The sequence below is a fragment of the Gaeumannomyces tritici genome (genome assembly GCF_000145635.1).
Source record: "Gaeumannomyces tritici R3-111a-1 unplaced genomic scaffold supercont2.1, whole genome shotgun sequence".
NCBI lineage: Eukaryota > Fungi > Ascomycota > Sordariomycetes > Magnaporthales > Magnaporthaceae > Gaeumannomyces > Gaeumannomyces tritici.
In genome coordinates, this window is record NW_008804545.1 from 3,666,870 (window position 1) to 3,682,042 (window position 15,173).

Consider the following 15,173-nt stretch of genomic DNA (forward strand, 5'->3'; position numbering starts at 1 on the left):
GGGGTTTTGGAAACAATTAAAAAGCAAGCCAAAAAATTGTTAAAAAAAGCGAATAATATGTACAAAAAGTACTATAATAAAAGCAAAACCCCGGTGCTTTTTGGGGTAAGCGATTGGATATTGCTAAATACGGCGAACATTAAAATAAAAAGGCCGTTAAAAAAGCTATCGAACAAATGGTTGGGACCTTTTTAAATTTTAAAATAATTGGGTTAGCCGGTTTGGCGTTCCGATTAAAGCTTTCGGTAAATTACCGGATATACAACGTATTTCCGGCAAATTTATTGCGGGCGTTTAAAAAAAAGCCCGGCAAAAAACCAAAAAATAAAAAACCAAAAATCGAAAAAAAAAAAAGAATCGTTTCGAAATAAAAGTTTTGCTAGGATATAAAAAGCTTTTGCAAAAACGAAAATATTTAATTAAATGGATAAATTACAACGAATCGAAAAATTTGTGGATTCCAAAAAGGAATATTACGAAAAAGATTGTTTAAACGTATAAAGCAAGCTTATTAAAAACAAGCTTATAAAATAGGGAAAATACCGGACTTTAGCGGGTAAATACCTGGAAAGGACGGGGGTATTATAAAAAAAGAGTAATAAAAGCCAAAGGAATGGCCCAAAAAAATGTTTTAATATACCGAACCGGTTAGTTACCGGGAAAAAACGTAAAAAAACCCGTAAGCGGTTTGTAATAACCGTAAAATATCGTGCTTTATAAACAAAAAGTTAAATAAAAACGGTATAATACGGGGAACGCTTTAAATTAATAATGCAATACATTTAAATTCCGAAAAACATGCAAAATATAGCATATTTTGGAAAGCCCGTAAAGGGCATGCTTGGCGCAATACGCTAAAGCAATTACCGCATTTTAAACGTACGTTGTAGTAAAAAATACCATTGCTTGCCCGAAAAGGAAATGGAAAAATTTCCGGATGGTATAGCGGACGGGCTTAAACGTTCGGGTAGCGGCAAATGCATATTAGCGGTACTTAAACCCATTGGGGGGGCGAAAAAAAAATATTTTAAAATTATTTATTAAAGCATTAAAAGCTTAATTAATAAATATAAATACCGGGATTTTGCAATGCTGCAAAAGCAATATAACGAAAGGAAATTATAATTTTAATTGTAATAAATTAACGAAAAAAATTTAAAATTAACCACTTTTTGAAAAAAGGATATTAATAATTAATTAGGAAAATATGTAAAAAAAATTAATTAAATGCCGTATCCAAAAAAACCAAAACTTTTGAAAACCACGTCCTTTTCGTTAGCGCTATAATCGTTGCCGTTAAAGTTGTTAGCGCCAAAGGCGGTACCTTCCGGCGCCAATACGGACGCCGCACCCTTACGGGAAACCGCGCGGCTGTAAATTTGGGTATTTAAATGCGCCGCAATCGTAACAAAACTAGCAGCAATGCTACCAAAAAAAGCAATTACACCTTTTTCGAAACGTTTAAAAAACGCTTTTATTTTATTAAAAAAATTACCGATACTAACTAAAACTTAAGTTTGCCTTTTCGTTTAAACGGCGATAGCGTAAAGCTATTGGAAAATATTTTAAATAGCTTTTAATATCGTAACGCTAGCAATTTTGCGCTAAATGCGTTTTTAAATAACGGTTTAACGTTTATAGCGCGCAAATTGTTCGGCCGATATAGTATGGAAAAATTTAGCTTTTTAAATGGCTTTACGGGCGCGAAATTAAATTTTAATAAACTTTTTAAAAAGTTTTAATATTGCTTTAAGCAATTGCTTGTAAACGGTATTTAAAATTTTGTAAAGGTTTTGGGCCATTTTTTAAAACCATTCGGAAAGTTTAACGCAAGTTTTATTACCGACCACGTCCTTGCAATAAATATATTTGGAAAACCCCGTATAATTATTGGAGCATATCGGTATACGGGGGTTAATAGCATAATTTTAGTATGCTTAACGACCAAAACAGCGGTTATAAAATACCGTACGCTCCGTATAATTGTTTTTAAAAAAGGGCAAATAAATAAAGTCCTAGTTATCGCTTTATTGGAAATCGATAACTTCCCGCAACGGAAGCGCGTTGCAAATACCTATATAAAGCAAAAAAAAAGCAATATTCGTTTTAGGGGCAAATTTATTAAAATTAAAAGCGTTGTAGCGGCGTTCGTTGCGCGCTTTACGCTTTTTTTTAGCGAAAGTTTTTTTGCCGCGGCGGTTAAAGCCCGCCGGGGGGTTACCGGCAAAACGTTTGCGGGAATTTTAAAAAGTTGCAAGCGTAAAAGGGCCCGATGGACCCGCAACATTTAAAAGGCTTACCGGAAAGTTACCGGCAAAGCGATCGTTAAGGATTTAAAGGATTAAAAGCTTCGGCGAAACCGAATTCGAATTTAATTAAATTACAATAATTGGAAAGGATACCGGGGGGTCGTTAAAAAGGGCTAACGGGCCGGTTGGAACCGAAAAACCCGAAACGAATACCCGAAAAAATACCATTTTCCTTACGTAATTAAGTACAAAAAATAACATTTGCAATTACCGGTTAAATCCAAATATTTAAAAAGAACGGCCAAATACCGATTATTTACGGTTACAATCGTTAAAATTATTAAAATGGTTATTAAATGCATAAAAAGGAAAAAAAAAGGGCTTGTAACTTCGAACGGAAAAAAAAGCCTTTTATATGCCGGTACGAACCCATTTTTTCGGATGCTATAAAGCTTTACAACCGGTTTTTCCAAGCGTTACCGGGCATTGGGGCGGTTTAGCGGGATACCGTAAGCTACCGGCTACTTACGGGGTCGCACGCGCGGTACAAACGGCCTGGAACAAGCCGTATCGGGAAAGGGTAATATGTTAAAAGCACGGGCGAAACCGCCCGGCAAAAAGCGGAAAGCGTTAAATGCACGGGCAAAACCGCCCGGCAAAAAAAAAAAAAAGGGGCGCTAACAACCAACCGGGCACGAACCCCCCGGGAACATGCCGGCGAGCTACCGGTATTGCGGCCAAAGCATAATGGCAAAATTAAAAAATAGGGTAAAGTTTAAATTGTACAAAAGCGTTTAAAGCGCGAAAAATTTAAAGGACCAACCCCGGGTGCCCGAAAGGGCACGAAAAAAAGGGAAGTTAAAAAAGGAACAATCTTTATTGGCGATAGCACCTTTGGTAAAAGATTTACGAAAATTTAACAAAGGAAATACCGCATCCGGCCCGTGACCCGGTGACCACCCGCCTTTGCACCGATTGACCCTTAACAGCATCCTTGTGTTAAGCATAAGGAGGAAGAACCTCTGGCCCCGAAAGGGCGCCAGAGGTAGGGTTTATATACAAGGGTTGGGGGCCGTGCCCTCGGGCTTGGCCCTGGGGCCAAGCCACGGGCACAAGCCACGGGCCCAAGCCAAAAGCCCAAGCCTTGCAATTAGGTCCATCTTTTGGCACAAAACAAGTGAATCTTTCCCTATTGCCTGCGCCAAATAAATGCCGGAAAAGGGCCGGAATATTGTTCCGACACTTTTTTTTTGTACATTTTTAATAACGGTTATAACAAACGCTTGGTTATTCTTAAATTATTAATACCCGAGTTTTTACAAAAAATGCACAACAATTTACATTATTTCAGTAAATAAAAAATAATAAAAGCTTTAAAAAATTTGCAAATTTGCAACAAATAACGGGTTGTAAAAACTTATACCCGAAATTGCGTAAAATGCCAAAAAAAATTGCCAAAATAACCAATTGCCTGTAAAAACGTTACAACTTATTCCAGCCCTCAAAAAACTAATAAACGTAATTGTTATAAACTTTATTACCGGTTTACCAGTACTTTTTTTAAACGGCACCTTATAAATTAATACTTAATTCGATTTATACAACGCCATTTTTACCGTAACGAACAAAACATCCAAAAAAATATTGCTAATCCCGGGTTACAACGAATACTAAGCAAAGTATTAAGCTAATTAATTGGAATGCTTTTTCCTTTTTGCAAATTAGCTTTATCCTAAAAGCATTATTTCGAGCCGAAACCTTAAATTTATATTAGCTTTTTACATTGCGCTTTAAAAAACGTTCCGTACGCGGTTGCACATAACCGCTATATACTACCCGCAAACAAACGGTTAAGCCGAGCGCAAAAACTAGGCCGTTAAAGTTGCTTTTCGTTACTACGCTTTAATTTACAATAACGAGAATTAAATTAATGTTATCCTTTTTTTGCAATAAAATATAAACCATGCTTTAATAAAATATTTAAATTATAATTTGTATAAATTCTTATTTGGTTTTTAAATTTTAAAATATTTAAATAATTTGCAACGGAGCGGGTTTTAAAAAACGTTGCCGAGTTTTAATTTATATAAAAATATTTCCGTAAAAACGGCGAATTCGCTATAAAGCTAGCAATTGCAAAGTAAAAAAAATATATAATTTTAAGCACCAGCTTTTGGAATTTAACAAAAAAAATTAAATATAATTTAACCTTAGCGCAGCTTATAAACTTAAAAGCAAACATTTAAAGGATAAGCTTAAATTAAAACGATAAAAGCTTTACATTATTATGCAAAAAGTATTTTTTTAGTATATAAATTCGATGTTTCCAATTGCTAATTATAAATTTACCTTATTATTTTTATCCAATATTTTGCCTTTTTTAAAGCAACGAACTTTTTAACTAAATATTACCTTTACTTAACCTTTTAAAATACGGAAATAACAAAAACGATGCAGCATTTTAAAATGCTTATGCTAGCGCTAGCAAAATTTACAAAATTGCTAAAATTTTAAACCAACAGGATACGAAAAACAAAATACGTTACCTGGTCCGGTAAAAAAGCTACGGCCTTAGCGGAAATACGTAAAAGTCTTCCACTAACTTGTTTAATGCCTAAAACCTTATTAATAACTACAATAAGCGTTAAGCCCAGTTGGCCACTTTTAAAAACGCCCCGGAGCTGAAACGCCCTGCCCGCAATACGCACAAAAAGGCCCTCGAGGGAGGGCAGGTAAAGCCCCGCCGCGGCCAGCCTCGCAAAGCAACTAATAAAGCGCTTTGAAGCAGGCAGGCGGGATCACAACGAGGTCGTTGTGTTTTTTGGCGGGGAAGCGGCACTTGTTACGGGCGTTAGGCCCTGTAAGCAAATAAATTAAATAAAGAGGAGCCCTTTACCGGAGTAGGGCCCAAAGGACCACCCCGCCCGATAAGGGCGATAAGGGTAGGGCCGCCCCGGAGGGCCTTGCTTTGGCCCCTCATGACCTCACCTAACTACCACTTGTACTACTGTTTTATCTGTTCCCCTACTATATCGTGACAAGAGACCATCACGAGATCGACTCCTAGCCGCACTTCCACAAAGGAAAGGGCGGATGTTGTGACCACTTCGGGCATGCATCCACTCGCTCAAGTGTGCTTCTATTTTTGTCTCGATTTCCACCCTCAGGCCATATTGCCCCCCTTGAGGTATCCTTCTCATATCTCCAAGGCCCTGTTTTTCCGTCCATACCGCGCAGCCTCCTTGCCGAGTATCAACGCAATGGGCCATGACCAATCCCGGGCGAGAGCGCCTTGTCATGATACAAATCATGCCCTGCCCCATCAACAGCCCAGCCGGTGGTGTGGGGCCGAGAAAGACGCTACCAAGTGTATATATTGCCCAAGGAGCTAAGGGGTCCTCCGCCCTTGCGACAGGTGGCCGGGTATCCCCGTTAATTTCGACAGCTGCAAACCTTCGGGACGAGGGGCTGGAGCTCGCCAGACACAAGAAATTACTTGCATGAGCTGGGCTGACCCGAGGCTTCTCAGGGTTTCACGGATTAGTCAAGCCTTCAAGGCAGGACTATCCTACTGGACGTCAGACCAGCGCAGTACGACTTTCGGATTCCCACGAATAAGGGCATGATTGAGATATCCAGACCAAGACATCTCGGGCCTAAGTTCCAGGCGGCTGCGTCTACAGTAGGAGGTATTGCAAGCGCCTTCGCGACCTAAGGGTGGCCTGTATTGGAAGAGAATGTGGTGAGGTGTGGGTTGCGGAAACAAACGTGGGAGGCCAGTCCCCAAATGGGAGCCTGAGCGAGACACGTGAGCAGAGAGAGCGTGGAGGCCAATATAAAAAAGCTGAGAGAAAGGATTACCTTGCAACAGAGCTGTCCAATCTGAAGGGCGTATAGAAATGATTCTCACGCCAAAGTGGGCGCCAACCCCCGGTGAGCCATATAGGCTAAAACATAACGTCTGTTCCATGAGGAGTTCGTATTGTCGATATGAATTGCTGTATGTGCTTAATGAACTTCCCTCGGAAAGGAAATTAATCGAGGAGGCCCCCTTGAGAACTGTTCCAAGATTAAAGCAGGGCCAGAAACGAGGAGGGGGACGAAGGGGCCACTTGGACCCTGATCCCCGGGTTCGCTTCGAGAGTTCGGCCTGGCAGGCTTGGCAATGCGGAAGGCCTGCGGAACGATATTGCGCGTAGGGGAGCGGTAGATACGCCATCCGGGTTGAAGAGGACCTACCTAGGTGAGACTGCGATTAGTGGGTAACACAAACTAGTGTGCGCTGCGAAATAGGACCGGGGCTCGGCCAGCTCAAAGCCCTGCGATTACGGGTTCCAAAAGCAAACGAACTGAAGCCAGGTACCAGGCGGAAGATGAAGCTCTTCCAACGCCAGGGGGAACCTAGACCTCATCCTTTCGTTGTTAAGCTTTGGCCGAGAGCTGGCAGTATGGATACGGCAAAGTGTGGCTTCGGCTGCTCTTCTCGGCGATATCGCTCTCTGTGGCGTGGCGTAATCTTGGACAAGCTCTCCGGCTCGGCGAAGCTAGACTTTGCCCTTGTTCAGCCGCGGGAAGCTCGGCTGCGAGATGTTTTTGATCGTTTCTGGCGGAGAATCCGACCGCCCCCATGGCAACTCCAGGGAACAAGCTCCAACTTCGACGACATGCCGGAAAGACGGCAAGGAATCTGGGCCGACAAGCCATGTCTGGCCACTAAGCCTTTCTCGAATGCTTTTCCCGGGGGCCAAGGCTTGCCCAAGTTGGATGATGCTATTGCGTGGTTCCAGGGCGGGCAAGGCGGTTGTGGGAGCACAAGAAACCGCCACTGGTGTTGAATCTGCTCGGCTATCCCGAATGTAAGCTTGGCAGCCGGGCCGTATAGACGCAATGACGACAGACGTTGGTGTCTCTGTGAAGCATCCCGAATCCAAGGACATGGCAGGATTAGCAATCGACGTCGGCGGTTACCTATTACTGGTCCCGTGATGAAGGATGGGTTGGCCGACCGTTACGGCAAAGGGGCTTATCGCAGCGGGAAAAAATCACTTCGCGGCCCAGGCATGGTCTGTAGGATAGGATAAGATCTCCCCTGGGTCTGGCGCCAAAAGCGGTGATAACAGAGAAGCAGAAAGACTCGGCGAAAACTGATGAAACAAATACCATATTGTTAGACCGCCGTGGGTCCGTTGGCCCAATCTGGCAAGGTGCCCATGAGACAAGGCCCAACGGAAGTGGGGAAGGTCTGTGCTGCGCAGCACAGCCGGAACGTGAGCCTAGGTTTCCCCTCTGTAGCGGCTCCGGTCGGCCAAGACGCCGATGCCCGGCAATGCTACACGGCCTACAGAAAGTCCACACAGCTGGGTCCCTGGTAGCCATGGAGGCCGGGGGAGTCGATAAGGGCCGGCAGGGGCTGTTATCTTTTGCCTCTTGTAGAAAAGCCGACACGCGGGCGCTTCGTTCCGCTCGCTAGATGCCTCGACTGCTCTGACAGCCCTCAGTCCGACACCCGCAACAAGGCGCGGGATAGAGGCGGCAATCATGGACGCGACAATGGACCGCGACGCGAAAGACGGCAGCCAAGCCCATGCCGCGACCGACAGCCAATCCCTGACCGCCGACCCGACGGCGGCCGACGTCCCGCGCGACGTCCCCATCAACGCGTCGGGCCACGTGCAGGAGCTCGACCGCAACTTCAGCCTCGTCTCGCTCGCCGGCGTGGGCCTGGTGGTGGGCAACGTGTGGCCCGCCATCGGCGGCTCGATCCTGGTGGCCATCTTCAACGGCGGGCCCCCAGGGGTGCTGTACGAGTTCGTCGCCGTGTCGGTCTGCTACTGGGCCGTGGCCGCCAGCATCGCCGAGCTCTCGAGCGCCATCCCGTCGTCGGCCGGCGTCTACCACTGGGCCTCGGTGACGCCCGGCCGCCGCTGGGGCCGCCCCGTTGGCTTCTTCGCCGGCTGGTGGAACTACCTCGCCTGGGTCCTCGGCGCCGCGAGCATGGCGTCCATCTTTGGCAACACCGTCGTGCAGATGTACGCCCTCAACCATGCCGGCTTCGAGGCCCAGCCCTGGCACGTCTTTGTGGCTTACCTGATCGTCACGTGGCTCGCCGCCGCCCTCGTCTGCCTGGCCAACCGCGCCATGCCGCGCGCCAACGACTTTGGCGTCGTCGCCATCTTGGGCGGCTTCCTCATCACGGTCATCGTCGTGGCCGCGATGCCCGGCCACGACGGCCGCCCGCCCCACGCGCCGTCGTCCTTCGTCTGGGGAGAGTGGACGGCCGACATCGGGTACCCGGACGGGTTCGTATTCGTGGCCGGCATGCTCAACGGCGCCTACAGCGTGGGCGCCGTCGACGCTACCACGCACCTGGCCGAGGAGATCCCCAACCCGAGGCGCAACGTGCCCATCGCGCTCGGCCTCCAGATGAGCATCGGCTTCGTCACGGGGTTTTGCTACCTGGTGGCCATCATGTACGCCATCAACGACTACGCCGCGCTGCTGCGGTCGCCCTACCCCATCGCCGAGATCTACCGCCAGGCCACCGACTCGGCCGCCGGCGCCACCGGCCTCCTCGCCCTGGTCCTGGTCTGCATCACGCTAACGATCCTGGGCCTGCACATCACGTGCGGGCGCGCGCTCTGGGCCCTGGCCCGCGACGGCGCCACCCCGCGCGCCGCGGTCCTGCGCCGGGTGCACCGCGGGCTGGGCATGCCCATGTGGTCCACGCTCGTGTCGGCGGCCCTCGTGACGGTCCTCGGCGCGCTCTACGTCGGGAGCACGACGGCGTTCAACGCCTTCGTCGGGAGCTTCATCCTGCTGTCCAGCAGCTCGTACGTGGCCGCCATCCTGCCCAACCTGCTGGCGGGACGGAAGCGCATCTCGTACGGGCCCTTCCACATGCGCGGGTGGGTGGGGTTCGCCGTCAACGGCTGGGCGTGCGCGTACATGATGGTATGGTTCGTCATCTACAGCTTCCCCGCCTCGCTCCCGACGAGCGCGGCCAGCATGAACTACGCTTGCTTGATATGGGGTGGCCTTACGGTGTTTGTTGGTATGTGGTGGCTCTGGGGTGCGCGAAGGGGATACGAAGGCCCGGTGACGACTGGAGGTATAGAAACCGAAGCCGAGACTGTTGGGGTCTCGCATCGCCATGCAGCATAAAATGCAACAATTCTGTCTTTTTTTATCCTTTATTTTCCGTCTGTTTTCTACATTGTATCCCTGTGTCCCTGCGCCCCGTGGTGGCATACAATAACAGCCCATCCCGGCCGGCAACGAAGCAGCGGGAACCCTCAAGCCTTGGCCTCGTCGCCAAAGGCGTCCCTGCCGTCGGCGAAGACCTGGTCAAAGTCGTACTCGGACCAGCGGATGTCGGGCTTGAGGCCGGCGAACTTCCAGACGCCGTCGACCTTGCGGTACCAGTGTGTGTTGGCCGAGTGGGCGTGGCCCTTGACCTGGACCTCCTTCAGGGTGGCGTCGGTGTACTTTTGGTGCGGCACGCGCAGCTGGTGGTAGCCGATGACCTCGGTGTCCGACACCTTCTCCCACCGGGTGCCGCCGATGAAGTGCTGCGTCCGGAGGAGCGGGTTGCCGAGCACGGCCTTGTCCGAGATCATGGCGATGAACTCCTCGGCCGGCATGGCCTCCCAGATCTTGTCCAGGAACGAGCGGTAGTCGATCTGGGTGGTTTTTTGGAATTTGGTTAGGTGTTGCCTTGCCTGGGTTGTGACCACACGCCTCCCCAGGACGACTTACCCTCAGGGTCGGGGCGATGCACTTCCGCAGCCTGTCCCAGTCCTTGGAGTCATAGCTGTCGGCCCACTCGTACACAGCGGTGGTGAGGCCGAGGTAGTCTGCGAGCGAGTGGAGGAACTGGTCAGTCCCGGTTTGCCAAATGTTGCACTAATAGTCTTTGATGTCTGGTCTGATCCCGACTTGTACTTACCCTCAAAGGTGATGTTTCCGCAGGCGGCCTGAGCACCCATTGTGAATTTTGGTTGAGAGTTCCTGTCAAACGGGCGACTGAATTTGGACGAGATGATTTAGGAGAGGTGGTCGGATGGTCTTGCAAGGGGTGATGATGGGTATTTCGTCCAACACCAACTCCCCGCAGAGGGGAATCCAGACCATTTTAAAGCCTGCCCATCCATCCACCACCTTGACCCCCCGCCTCGTCCGGACCCCCTCGTTCGCGGAGATTGAGACAGTGAACGAGGCGAGGACGCGAGACGCGAGAGGTCCAGCCCAAAAACCGTTCGGATTGCCGCCGTTCCCTGCGGTTTCCCCAGGCCGGACTCCGGAAGGCTGTGGGGATGTGCGGACGACGGATCACATTGCAAGGAGGATCGAGGGAATAAGCAAGATCAAAGCCAAAGGAAACCCTGCAAATGAGGTCTGTGCACCCCCACAATCCGCACCGCTTCGGTGCCAGGGGGGTCATCCAGCCCGTCGGGACCGGCGCAGGAGCGATCGGGGGCGACTGTGCGGTCGCCGCGGGCGTCACTGAGCCTGGGGGTGGCTGTTATGTGATGCTAGAGGTATCATGTAATGCAAGGCTTCGGGCGCGCACACTGCGGCGAAGACTCGGCAGCTCAAATTTTCAAATCTCAATTACACCTAGACATAGTCGTTTCCAATAGCATGAGATGCCCAGGAAAAGTGCGTCTATCCTGAGCGGGCACTCGTTGCTAATGCCTCATCGCCTCAAACGCCGTGTGATTTCCCAATAAGAAAAAAGAATGGTCGCAGTAACACTGGACGACAAATGAAAAGAAGGATAAAAATGTAACAAAGAATTCTTCGACACCCTCAGGTATCCTCCCCCAGAAAGAGTCACCATGACAGAATGTTGTAGGCGCTCCTCCGCGGCTCGCGGTCAACGTAGACCTTTTTCCTGGCCGCCTCGTGCCTCTCGTCGTTCTTTTGCGCAAAGATCCGGTCCATGGTGCCGGACTCGTTGTGCAGCTGGCTCTTGACGTATGAGGCGATGCCGGCGACTGGTGCAAGGGTTGGGCAGACGGGCTGTCAGTTTACATGATGCACAACGGGGAGGGTGCCAAGTGGACGGGGGCATTTAGACTTACCACATCCCATTATGATCAGGGGAGGGAGAACCCTGAAAATTGTGGACGGACAAGACGCCTGCGTCAGTCTTGTTCTCATTGGGTCCAAGTGGCATGCAGGACGAACGCAATGCAACCAAACCCGTCCGGTTGTGCGACGACGGCATGGGACAGGAATATGGGCGAGGGGGTGGGTGCCATGCTCACCTGGCTGCGACACCTGTGGGTGGTGCGCGTAGGGGGCCTGTGGGCATGGGGGCGAGAGCCGGGCGACGCAGAACCGTTGTTGGCTTCATTTTTTTTTATTTTTTTTGGATGCGTGTATGAGATGGTGTGGGAGGACGAGACGATTGCGAGATGGATGACAGAGTGTTTACTGTGTTTCTGCTAAAATGAGCTGTCTTGAGTCTTGTAGATTGCTTTGTGTTGCTGTCTGGTAACTTTTTTTCAACTTGGCCAACCTGCCGGTCGTACAGCTTATATATCCCTCTGTCTAGGTGCTATCTACATCGGCGATGACTAGACTGTATTTCGAAAATAGTATCCTGTGCGTCCAAGACAAAAAAAAACCCGCAGCGTGTAATTTTCGCGCAGTGGCCTGGAAATGGGATCAAGTGGGATGTTGGGCGTTGGGTTATCGTCTCATATGATGCGATTGCCAGCCTGCGCCAACCCAGGTCTGGAAGCCTGTCGAACCACGCCCCGGATTGGGCAACCTGGGCCAGCGATCTGACAGCACCACTCACGAACCTTGACCCTGGCACTGGGACTGGGACTGGCACGCCATCCACAACCCCCCGGTCCTGCCCAAAGATGGGTTGTTCCCCCTCCAAGAAAGGAATGCGGGGATGTTTTGTTTGGTCACGGGCGCTGCTGCTTGTGGGTGTGTTGGCCGCCGACAGCAGCCGAAAAGGACTGATGTGGTCGTCGGGTTTGCCCACGTCGGGGGCCTTTCTGCCAAGAACAGATCAACAGAGATTCAGGATCCTCGCCGACGAGTCCAACAAAGGCCGATGGCGCGGGAAATACGGGACTCGTGAGTGGCACATGAAAGGGAGCCTCTCTCGCTTCCAGAGCCCATCATATCATGCAGGCTGCCCGGCCTCTTGAATCAGCCCACTCTGTCAGCCTGCGCCCACCGCGGCGAACAGCCAACAGCTGAATCCAACGGAATGGTCCGGAGGGGAGTGCAAGTGTCAGTCATGTGATTGAAGCCGTTGGTGCGATGGCTATGACTGAAGCTATTCGCGGTTATGGCACCATGAAATGATTCTAATTTGTTGTTACAATCCAATCCTTTGCCAATCAATTGGTGGATTCCGCGTTGTTCTACACAGTATTATGAGTTGGCCTCAGTCTAGGTATCGAGGTGCCCTGCAGCAGCAACAAAGCTCGGGCCACATCAGGTGGGTGTGCTTCGTCCATCAATTGCCAACTCTACCGAAATTTTTACCCAAGGCCGTTGAGCGCCCCCTGTCCGAGACGTTTCCCCTTGCGCACAGCGCCGTCTGCCCTTTGGAACCTGGCGATTCCAAGAGCCGATGATGCGCCAGTTCGAGGACTATTTCCTCGAGTCTTTCGACCATGCGACGGGCTGGTACCCGGACAATCGCTACGAGGGCCTCAATGACACCGCCGACAGTGCGTCCACCCACTACCAGGCCGCCCTCCCGGACGCCAACCCGTGTCCCCGACCCTTGAGCTGACCATCCGTCTTGTGTGCCCTCCCTCCTCCTCCTCCCAGGGCTCATGCAGTTCGGCCTGCCAAAGCTCATGCAGTTCCGCCTCCCGACCGGCCTGAACCTGTCCTTCTCGTCCCTCGCGACCCCCAACTTTGCCACCTCGTACCGCCTGGGCGCCGGCGGCAGCTTCGACGGCTCCATCTCGTACCTCTACTCTTCTGTGCCGCTCAGGGCGGTCCATTCCAACTCCAAGACCATACCGCTTCCGGCCCTGCTGCGGTCGTACAGGCCGCTCCAGCCTCTGCCCCCCCGAGCCGCCGCCGCCGCTGCCGCCGGCGAGACGCCCGCGCCGGCGCCCGCGCCGGCGATCCCCCCCGAACGTCTGACCGCCCAGGAGGTCTTGCAGGACTTTGCCAAGCAGCCATGGTTGGTCTTTGGGAGGCTGTTCTTGCCCCTGTCCATGCTCGAGGCCCAGGTCACCAAGCGCATCACGCCGACGTTTCGGCTGCAGGTCAAGGCTGTCAGCCAAAGCGACTATCCCAACGGCGGCAACATCCTCGGTAGCCTGCAGTTCAACAAGCCTCACTACGGCGTCGAGAGCCTCGTCTGGACCGAAGGGGGACTGCTTGTTCTCAGGGGCCTGTACAATTTTGGCGGCGATGCCGCGCCGGTCGGGAGTCTGGCGCCGACCGCCGCGGGAAGCGCCGTCGCCGACCACGGCTCTCTCCCCTCTGGAAATGGTGGTAATGGCGGCAGTGGCGGCAACGGCAGCGGCAATGGTCACGGAAACGGCCACGGCAATGGCAATGGCAACGGCAATGGGCACAGCAACGGCGGAAGTGGGGGGACGGTGTCGGAAGAGCGCGAGAGGATATACGGGCGCTTTAGCGCTGGCGGTGAGATATTTTATGGTGTGCTCAACAAGACGGCCGGCGCGTCGGTCGGGGGCCGGTTCGCGACGCTGCCGGCGCACCGCGGCACGCCCCTGACGGCGACGCTGACGCTAGCCCCGCTGGTGGGAAACATCGGCGCCACATTTGCCGTCATGGCGCGAGACAAGTGCTCCTTGTCGACCCGGTTCGACTTTAACGTTTACAGCTACGAGAGCGACTGGACCGTCGGCATGGAGCTTTGGGGCACCGGACGCGTGGCGGGCCTGATCGACGGCACCAAGACCGACGAGGGACCGGCGGCAGAATCTGCCGCTCGCAAGACGGAAATAGAAGCGAGCCCGCCGAGGAAAAAGGAGCGAAGCTTCCAGGCAAAGCTGGAGTGGAGGCTCGACGACGACGCCAGTGGCGGAGGTGAGGCCCCATCGCCTGCGAAGAGCCAACCAGCGGCGTCGGAGAAGTCCGACGGCAAGGAGAAGGAGCCCTTCTCCGGCGTGCTCAAGGCACGCATGGACCAGCACTGCCGAGTCGCTATGCTCTGGGAGGGGAGGCTAAAATCGCTGATCTTCAGCCTGGGAACCATTGTAAGCCTGAGCCAGCCAGAGCAGTCGTTCCGCAGCATCGGCCTCGAAATACAGTACTCGTCATGATTGCAGAAGCTGTGTCAAGAATGTGTCTCTCTGTGATGATGTGTGCTTGCATGGTCGGCATGTCCCTGCTCTCGAGGGGCGCAGGCCAAAACCCCATGTAACCGTCCCGATCTGGCAGGCCGGGGGCTGTGTCAAGCGCAGCGCCCAGAAGCCCCCGGATATCTACCTCCAACCACACAGGTGCTTATGTCCCGAACTATGCAGGTATGTAGCTGGTCGAGGGACGTGAGTCAAAAGTTGGGAGTCAGAAACAGCTCCAGTAAGTAAGAATGAAGGACAAACACCTCTGTGTCAGCCATTGCTCCCCACGTCGGGATTTGAGGGGTCGCAAGACAAGTCGGTCGGCTGTCGCGGCATGAGTTCCATGTCTGCCCAAGTTGCGAGTGGGGTGGAGGCGCAACCTTGATGGCCAACGGCGCTAGAAAAAGCTTTTTCCACGAGGACACCCCGCCGTACCAAGCTTTTCGGTTTAGCCGCTTACGCACAGGGGAGGGGGCGGGCGCCAGCCATTGGGGGAGGTTTACTGTGTAGAGCCCGGTTTATGCGCCGATGGATGTATGGTTGCTTTGTAAAGCTTTGCAAAGCTTGATCCTCTCATCCGCCCTCCCTCAGGCAGGACAGGCAAGTCGGCGATGGCGAC

The 15,173-nt window shown here is 51.6% G+C and overlaps 7 protein-coding genes across 7 annotated transcripts; 4 read left to right on the top strand and 3 right to left on the bottom strand.

Moving 5' to 3' along the window:
- Positions 1-1,576: 1,576 nt before the first annotated feature.
- Positions 1,577-2,611, bottom strand: GGTG_01134 (hypothetical protein; the record flags this gene model as incomplete). The annotated part of the gene is made up of 2 exons (XM_009218895.1): positions 1,577-1,724; positions 2,487-2,611. 2 exons carry the CDS (start codon positions 2,609-2,611, stop codon positions 1,577-1,579), a joined length of 273 nt encoding a protein of 90 aa, XP_009217159.1.
- A 349-nt stretch (positions 2,612-2,960) lies between these two features.
- Positions 2,961-4,934, top strand: GGTG_01135 (hypothetical protein; the record flags this gene model as incomplete). Its single annotated transcript, XM_009218896.1, has 5 exons — positions 2,961-3,022; positions 3,239-3,403; positions 4,024-4,053; positions 4,525-4,545; positions 4,772-4,934. The coding sequence occupies 5 exons, from the start codon at positions 2,961-2,963 to the stop codon at positions 4,932-4,934; spliced, it is 441 nt and encodes a 146-aa protein (XP_009217160.1).
- Positions 4,935-6,622: 1,688 nt separating this feature from the next.
- GGTG_01136 (hypothetical protein) lies at positions 6,623-7,084 on the top strand (the record flags this gene model as incomplete). The annotated part of the gene is made up of 1 exon (XM_009218897.1): positions 6,623-7,084. The coding sequence occupies one exon, from the start codon at positions 6,623-6,625 to the stop codon at positions 7,082-7,084; it is 462 nt and encodes a 153-aa protein (XP_009217161.1).
- Positions 7,085-7,568: 484 nt separating this feature from the next.
- Positions 7,569-9,583, top strand: GGTG_01137 (hypothetical protein). Its single transcript, XM_009218898.1, has one exon. It carries the CDS (start codon positions 7,788-7,790, stop codon positions 9,408-9,410), a length of 1,623 nt encoding a protein of 540 aa, XP_009217162.1. The 5' UTR covers positions 7,569-7,787; the 3' UTR covers positions 9,411-9,583.
- On the bottom strand, positions 9,260-10,234 carry GGTG_01138 (scytalone dehydratase; the record flags this gene model as incomplete). Its single annotated transcript, XM_009218899.1, has 3 exons — positions 9,260-9,928; positions 10,005-10,102; positions 10,195-10,234. 3 exons carry the CDS (start codon positions 10,232-10,234, stop codon positions 9,542-9,544), a joined length of 525 nt encoding a protein of 174 aa, XP_009217163.1. The 3' UTR covers positions 9,260-9,541.
- An 847-nt stretch (positions 10,235-11,081) lies between these two features.
- Positions 11,082-11,607, bottom strand: GGTG_01139 (hypothetical protein; the record flags this gene model as incomplete). Its single annotated transcript, XM_009218900.1, has 3 exons — positions 11,082-11,245; positions 11,333-11,364; positions 11,519-11,607. 3 exons carry the CDS (start codon positions 11,605-11,607, stop codon positions 11,082-11,084), a joined length of 285 nt encoding a protein of 94 aa, XP_009217164.1.
- A 520-nt stretch (positions 11,608-12,127) lies between these two features.
- On the top strand, positions 12,128-14,568 carry GGTG_01140 (mitochondrial distribution and morphology protein 10). The gene is made up of 2 exons (XM_009218901.1): positions 12,128-12,952; positions 13,056-14,568. Exons 1-2 carry the CDS (start codon positions 12,853-12,855, stop codon positions 14,531-14,533), a joined length of 1,578 nt encoding a protein of 525 aa, XP_009217165.1. The 5' UTR covers positions 12,128-12,852; the 3' UTR covers positions 14,534-14,568.
- Positions 14,569-15,173: the final 605 nt, after the last annotated feature.

What these genes read in the sequence shown, in the direction of transcription:
- GGTG_01137 (XM_009218898.1), top strand. Translation starts at nt 7,788, where the DNA reads ATGGACGCGACAATGGACCGCGACGCGAAAGACGGCAGCCAAGCCCAT.
- GGTG_01140 (XM_009218901.1), top strand. Translation starts at nt 12,853, where the DNA reads ATGATGCGCCAGTTCGAGGACTATTTCCTCGAGTCTTTCGACCATGCG. An exon ending in CCTCAATGACACCGCCGACA is followed by an intron (nt 12,953 to 13,055) that starts GTGCGTCCACCC and finishes TCCTCCTCCCAG; the next exon opens with GGCTCATGCAGTTCGGCCTG.